At 57.8% G+C, this 7,747-nt stretch overlaps 1 protein-coding gene across 1 annotated transcript in view; it reads left to right on the top strand.

Moving 5' to 3' along the window:
* The window catches only part of KIF26A (kinesin family member 26A), a 41,711-nt gene that overhangs the window by 22,977 nt on the left and 10,987 nt on the right, over window positions 1-7,747 (top strand). The window contains exon 5 of the mRNA XM_003792181.3: window positions 3,709-3,898. Coding sequence (XP_003792229.2) covers window positions 3,709-3,898 — 190 coding nt within the window. The remainder of the gene's footprint in view (window positions 1-3,708; window positions 3,899-7,747) is intronic.

Here is a 7,747-nt window from a genome sequence, read left to right as displayed (position 1 = left end):
CACTCACCCACTCACTCATCCATTTACTCACTCACTCATCCACTCACTCACCCACTCATTCACATACTCACTGATCCATTTACTCACTCATCCACTCACCCACTCACCTACTCACTCACTCATCCACTCATCCGCTCACTCACTCATCCATTCACTCACTCATCCATTTACTCACTCACTCATCCACTGACTCACTTCTCACCTAGTCACTCACTCATCTATTCACTCACCCACCCACTCACTCACTCATCCACCCACTCACTCACCCACTCACTCACTCACCCACTCACTCATCCACTCACTCACGTGTTTTGAGTTTCCCCTCTGAGTTAGGCCTAGGCCTGGTGCATGTCTGTCTCCAGGCTCCCAGCTGGTGGACACAGCTTTATAAACTAGCCTCTCAGGGTTCCTATAGCAGCAGGAGGCATGGGCTGGGGCACTCAGCTTGGGGCATCAGGTCAGGCTTCCTGGAGGAGCTGTCCACCAAGGAAGGGATGGGCTGCATATGCAGGTGAAGTTTCTGCTTTTCTGTCTTGCCTTCCAAGCCAAACCTCTGAGACTTGCACACACTCCCCACAGGCCCAACAACACAGTGGGTGTTCACGGTCCTGAGTGAGGCACCCTTGTCTCCTTGCATCCTGGGTGAGGCCGACTTTGCCTCCTCTGCTACCTCCACCCCTACTGCTCAGAAATGAACTGTGTACCTCTGAAAGGCTGGGGGCCCTTGGGGGTAGACCTGGTCCCCAGAATCCAGGCCCCTGTGAGCAGAGGCACAACAGCCAAGTTGGGATGGCCATGTCTGATGGAAGTTTGTCCTAGACTCATGGGGCCTGAGTTTCATCAAAGGAGAAAGTACCATCTTGGCCTGTCAGTGCAGGGATGTGCCCACACCTAGGGAGGGGGCCTGGCCTGAAATAGCAGCCTTCCTGTAGCCCCTCAGGGGCCAATGATGGGCCAGGGGAAAAGGGGGTGCCCTGAGTTAGGACATGTCACGGGGTGGAGATGCCTAGCCGATGCCTTCCAGATCCCCAGGGTGGTTCTTGGAAGGGAGTCAGACCCAGCCTCTGACCAGGCTGCCCTGGGCCCTGGATGTGCCTCTGTGGCATGGTTCACCTGAGGGCCATGCTGCAGACTTCTGGCTCCTCAGAGGGTCACTGGAAGGGCAGAGTCATCTGTGGCCATGGTGTGGCTGATGGGGCAGAGCCCTAGCCTGGCCTCGGCCTCTACAGACCTGAGCTGCAGCCCCTGTCTCCTTCTGGTCTCTCTTAGTGCCTTGCTGGTTGGTCACGAGTCCTCCCTCTGCCTCTGTGCCCCCTGAGGCTTGGGAGTAAGGTGCCAGATGCTCTGCACCCACAGCCTTTGGCTAGAGCTGGCTGGCACCCTGATCCTGCTCAGCCTAGGGAGAGGCCTGAGGGGCAGGATGTGGCTACAGGGAGTAGGTGAGGGGCAAGGAGCTGACCCTCTGTGAACTAAGGGCCGAGCCCACATCCCCCAGCAAGAGCCAGAGCTGGGTGTCACTGCACCCGCCGACACAAGGAAATGAGTCCAGAGAGCCTCCTGTCCTTTGTGGGGGTCCCTAGGTTGCGCCCTCCCCTGCCCAGGTGGTCTGGGAGGGCTTCCCACCTGCACCTGCAATGCTCTACACTCCCACTGCAGCCTGGTGGTCTAGCCCTTCCTGGTGGGACCCAGACCTGGGGCAGTGCCAGACAGGTGAGGAGGGGCTGCCCTGCCCAGGCCTTGCTGACTAGGTGCTGAAGTCTCCCAAGGAGGGCTGCAGCTTCCTCCCACAGGGGCCCAGATGGTGGGAGAAGGTAGGCAGGAAGAGCCCCCCAGCTAAGGTTCTGATGAAATCCAGATGGATGGACACAGCCTGCTGCTACCCCATCCCACACAGGCTCCCCACAGCTGGGCTGGGTCTCTGTACCCACTCCTCCCAGTGCCTGTCTTGCCTGGGCTCCTTGCCCTGCGGACAGATGCACAGACAGCCCCCAGGTGACAGTGTTGGCCTCTGATCTGCGGTGTAACCTTGGGACAGTGGGGAAGGAGGAACTGCCTTTCAGGGCTGTCACACAGTGTGACTCAGGCTATGTAGAGTCTGTGGGTCTCACACACCAGGCCCTGGATGCAGATGGCATTGCTAGTACCAGCTGTGGCCAAAGAACCCACATCCCCAAGGCCTCCTGGTATCCAGCTGTGTGGGCTCCTCCCAGGTCCTCAGCTCTGGGACCCTCACTGTCCCCCACCCCTGGTCCTGCCTGGGTGGATGCGGGTGCTGCCACCACTGCTCTCTAAAGGACTCTGCCATGCATCATAGATTACTTTTATTTTCCATGATGACACCTCAGTAGGAGGAAAGCCATCCCTGGGGTCTCTTAAAAGACAACTCCGATTAACGACAGAGGAGTTGAGCAAAACACTGGTGATGGTTTTGCCACAGTAGGGGGTGGCAGGAGGCAGGCTGTGGTCCCCTTGGGACAAAATGGGCTGGAGAAGCCCAGAGCTGGGACGGAGGGTGGGGCGCACTTGAGGGTGCAGAAGCAGGGGGAGCGAGCAACAGCCACCGGATAGCTGGCATCAGAAGCCCTGAGTGCACACAGCTTAGGGGTGGCAGCCATGGGTGGGCCAGTGGCGGTGGCTGCAGAGGAGCCGCCCCAGGGAAACAGCGAGTGGGCTTGGTGAGCTTACCTGAGGCATGTCTGTTGTAGCATACCTGTAGGGCTGGCATGAGCAATAGCGGGGGAACAGTGAGTGTGTGTGTGATTGTGTGTCTTTGTGTCTCTGTGTCTCTCTGTATGTGTTTGTCTCTGTGTGTGTCTCTCTGTATATCTCTGTGTATGTATCTTTGAGTCTTTTTGTGTGTCTCTATGTTTCTGTGACTGTGCAGGTCTGTGTGTGTGTCGGGGTCCCCTGGGAGTCCACAGCATGCTTACCAAATGTGCACCAGGTCCCCCTGGAGGGCATTTGAACCCAGGTATCAGCTTGTCCCCCAGAGGGCCCAAGGTCTGGGGTCTGCTCAGACTGTGTCTCAGTGGTTCTCTGGGGACGCTGTGGGGCGCAGGCTTAGGCTGGGGGTGGGTGTACTTCACCCAGGTCCTGGGGCAGGTGGCAGCTGGAGCCAGTGTGAGGCTCTCCTGGAGGGTAGTGGGTCGGGGCCAAGCAGCAGGGCAGTGTCTCCTGGAGGGTAGTGAGTCGGGGACAAGCAGCAGGGCGGTGTCTCCAGGATAGATCCGGGGCCTTGGCACATTCAGAAGGATGAGGATTGGCCTGGGATCTGGGGGGACATGGTAGTCATGATGGCAGCATAGAGATCCTTTTGTATTTGGTCACTGTGCTGGGTGCCTTGAATGGAGGCTTTGAGTGGTCACATCATCATATTGAAAGCCAGGGAAACTAAGGCATAAGAGACTGGGTCAACAGGTCCAGGTCGGAGCCCAGGGAAGTCTGAACTGCGCCCACAGCAGCTGCCGAGTGGGAAAGAGGGACTGGCAGGTGATGCCCTCAGTGCAGGCACTGGGAGGGTCCCTGGCCTGGGAGGGGTGCACAGAGGCCCCCACTTGGAGGAATGACGTGCAGGCCATGGAGCTCCATTCTGGCCATGTCTCCTAGAGATGGCTAATCGGGTTCTGAGGGTGGGACGCCCTGGTGCCCGCATGGGTGGGTGACGGGCAGCTGCTGATGCCCACTGAGTGCCTACACCTCTCCTCCCAGGGCTGCCCAGAAACTCAGTCTGGCCTCCAAGCGCAAGAAGCCCCACCCACCGCCGGCTCCGGCTGCCCGGGGTGCCTCCACCTACCCCACCAACTTCAGTGGGGTCATTCAGCTGTGGCCACCCCCAGTGCCCCCCTGCCTGGTTAGAGCCACCTCTAAGGCCAAGGACAGCTCCGGCAGCGAGGGAAAGGTAGGCCCACCCTGCGGTCATGGTGATCCGGACAGGAGTAGGGGTGGGGGTGTGCAGATGGAGCGACACCCCTTCCTCCTCCTAGGCTGACCAGGGGTGGTTGGAGGGCCACAAATGGGGAGATCGAGGCCCAGGGAGCCTGGGTGGGGGCGGTGTGTCCACAGAGGTTCCAGGGCCAGGTGGTGGTCTCTGTGGGATGCTGCCTGAGGTAGGCAGGGGTCAGGTGGGGACCCCATCATTTTCTAGGTTGCTGTGTTTGCAAAGATCCCAGTTACAGCCAGCCTGGCGAAGTGGGATGTGTGATGCAGGTTTAGGCTGCCTGTGGCAGTTGGGGAAATTGAGGGGCAAGGGCCTTGCCTAACGTGGGGTCTCCTGGCTGGCCCCAGTGGGGTGGCTGTTCTGGCTACACCCCCAGAGGCTTGGAAGCCCCATGTCTACCAGGAAGCAGAGGAGCCCATTTAGTGAGGGTGAAATGGTGCTCCAGAGTTGCACGGGTGTGGGGGGAGACTGGACCCAGGGTTGAGCGCTTTCCTGGCCCTGTACCTGCTCTGCAGGGGCCCCTCCCAGGTGCCCCGAGAGTGTACCCAGTGGCTATTTCCCCAGAGTCTCCACCCCTAGGGCCCAGGGGCTTCACCTCCCCATGGTCTGTGCCATGTTGGAAACCCCCTGATGTGTCTGCAGAAGGAGGTCAGGGTGGCTGTCCTGTCTGGAGGGTGCCACTCAGGCATGTTGGGCGGCCCCTGCATGGCTTCCCAGCCTCTGTGGCCCGGGTAGCCTCTAGCCACAGCCCAGCTCCCATAAATAGACACAGCTCCAGACCCTGGCAGCCCCCAGCATTTTCTTTTTCTTTTATTTTGTTTCTTTTCTTTTCTTTTTTTTTTTGAGACAGAGTCTCACTATGTTGCCCTCGGTAGAATGCTGTGGTATCACAGTTCACAGCAACCTCCAACTCTTGGGCTTAAGCAATTCTCTTGCCTCAACCGCCCAAGTAGTTGGGACTACAGGTGCCTGCCACAATACCTAGCTATTTTTTGGTTGCAGTTGTCATTGCTGTTTAGCAGGCTTGGGCCAGGTCAAACCCTCCAGCCTCGTTATGTGTGGCCGGCACCCTACTCACTGACCTATGGGTGCCAAGCCACCCCCAGCATTTTCTGAGGCATCTCTGGGTCATGGGAGGGCCCATGAGATCCTGTGCCACCCAGCAGCTGTAGTGAGGTGTGCCAACTGGCCCCAGAGCACCTGTTCCAGGGGCTCCCTCCCCTCAGGCCTCATCAGGCTAGTGCTGCCTGGACTGGTTGTGGCCTAATGGCATCCCGTGGAGTGCACTGGGAACTCTGGCTGGTCCTGTGGCCATGGCTGCCAGGCTTGAGTGCTGTGCAGTTGATACCGGGTGGAGCTATGTGCACATGATGCGGGGGTTGGTCAGCCCCAGAGTGGGGTATGTACCTCAGGAGCTCCCTGCCTCTGAGTCCCTCTAACCATGTGTTCCCCCTAGCTTCATGGAACGGGATAAATCACCTTTCTCCTCCAGCCCTGCTTACTACATTCTCATGGGCAGGTTGGCTGGGCTGTCTGGCCTATCTGTGTTCTCCTGACGCAGACACTCTGAGTCAATGACCCCAAGTCAGAGGGAACTCTGTGTCCTGGGGTGGCCAACTCTGTCTGTGCTGTTCAGCCTGGGGGCAAGAGCTGCTTGGAGAGGTAGCTTGCCTCTTGGGACCTCCTCATTCCCAGCACTGCTTGGGGCTCGGGGCAAAGAGGGGCTTCCCATCCTGTGTCCCTGTGCTCTGCACCAGGGCTGTTTCTCCCACAGCATCCCTGGGAAGCAAGGCAGATATCAGCCCCATGTTCTGGCCCAGGCCTGGTTGACTCAAACCCCAGTGTCCTCTCCACCCTGGAAAGCCCCTAAGGCAGGGCGGTTGGGCCCTTAAGTCGGGCCATGTGCGGTGTACAGCTGTGCTGAACCCCAGGGAAGGATGGCTGAGGTCCGGTGTGAAGGGAAAGGTGCAGCTTTGGGGCTTCTAGCCCAGCACTGGACTTGAGGGGGTGACCTCAGTCTGTCTACTGAGCCTGCCGGTCCATCTGGGCCTCTCCATCTGCAAGCAGGGCTGAGGGGTGGAGGGCTGCTCTGCCCTGGCTGTTACTCAGAGACCAGCACCACCCCTGGTTCCTGAGGGCCCCCTTCTTCCTCTCTGTGGCAGAAACCCCCACCCTGTTCCCTGGCCACTCAGCCCTTGGCCACTGGCCTTCTAACCCCCCACACTGTGTCCCCTCCCCAGCTCCCTGGATGTTATTAGCACTAATATCACATGCTCAGAGATGCCGCCTGAAAGGCGTTTAATATTGTCACCGAGAAGAAGTTAGATTACGCTCAATTTCTGACATTAATGTGCTACTTAAGATAATCCATCACAGGGTGGTATTAAAAAAGACATCCTTTCTGGGTGGGTGCTGTGTGCCCCTCCTCCCTCGCCTGCCTGTGCTACCTCTTGGGAGCTGGAAGCCCTTTTTTAATGCAAAATGTGTTTTTCCCCCACCAGGCAGCTATTCAGCAGGGCTTTGTGATATCGGAACATTTAGGGTAGAGGCTTGACGTGCTTCTCCGAAAAGACCCTGTCATTTCCCACAGTAATGACAGGGTTCTCTCTGGCAGACAATGGCCTGGCGCTGGGATGGGGCAGCACTGAGGGCAGGCTGGTGGCTAATGCCCCTCTGTGCCCTGTCCCCTCCTGGGGAGGCCAGACTCTGAGATTAAAACTGTGGCTGAGAGGATGGCCCTCAGGGGATGTCAGAACCAAATTGAGGGCTTCTCCGGCCTTCCCTGGCCTTCCCTTCCCTCCCCTTCCGGCTAGGAATTCTCTCAGATCTGAGAACCCTTTCTGCTCCTGAAGTGATGAGGAGTTCATGCTGGAAAAAAATTGCCAGAAATTACCAGGAAGTGCACATTTTCGTCTGCTTTGCAGCAGCGTTGGGAAATGAAATAGTTTTGTTCCTGTCATCAGGGAATAAATGAATCGATTCTCGCCTAATGGAGCCCAGGTTCTGGGAGGTACAGTAGAAGTGGTCCCTCAGGCTCTCCTGAGAGGGGCACTCCCAGCTGGAGCAGTTTGCATATCAGTCCGCCTAGTGGAACTATCCACGGTAAACCAATTTTGCCAACCTTATGTATCTGTCACTTACAATTAAATCTGTGAAAAATATTGGCTTTGAAATGAGTCTCGGGTAATTTGATTTAGGCTGTAGTGGAGAAATCAGAGATTTCATCGCAGAGTGGACTGTGGTGTCCATAAGGAGGGGCTTGAATTGGGGCTGCTCTTGGTGGTCAGAGCCCCCCAGCCCCTGTGCACACAATGCACCTGTTGGGTTGCTCCTTCTCCAGCAGTTCTGGGCCCTGGCAGCCCCCCATGCCAAGCCTCTGCTCCCTCTGAGGGTGCCGGGCTAGCTGGCCAGGGGCTTCCTGAGACTGGTACTGTCAGTGCTTTGGAGACACACCCTTGATCCTGAGCCAGAGCTGCCTGCCACCTGCCAGGGCCCTGGGAGCTCTGGCCAGAAGTCCAGCCCCACCCTCATCCTGCCAACTCCGACCCTGTGCACCCCCTGCTGCCCCAGCCTCAGTCTCCCCAGCCTGCATGAGCACTTGTGAGACAGAGGGCTTCAGAATCCTCATCTCTCCTGGGAAGCGATCCTTATTTTCTTTGGGTCTCTGATTTGTCATTTTTATAGGGTTTTCTCCAGCTTTCTCCTTGCAGGGACCCTGCCAATCATTGGGTTTTTGAGTTTAGCTTCCCAAGCTGGCTGGGGGTTGGAAGCAGCAGTCCCGAAAGTCTCCCCAGCACCACCAGGATCTGG

The sequence above is a fragment of the Otolemur garnettii genome, unplaced genomic scaffold (genome assembly GCF_000181295.1).
Source record: "Otolemur garnettii isolate 467f Iridium unplaced genomic scaffold, OtoGar3 scaffold00054, whole genome shotgun sequence".
Classification (NCBI taxonomy): domain Eukaryota; kingdom Metazoa; phylum Chordata; class Mammalia; order Primates; family Galagidae; genus Otolemur; species Otolemur garnettii.
This window is presented reverse-complemented; position numbering and strand designations above follow the sequence as displayed.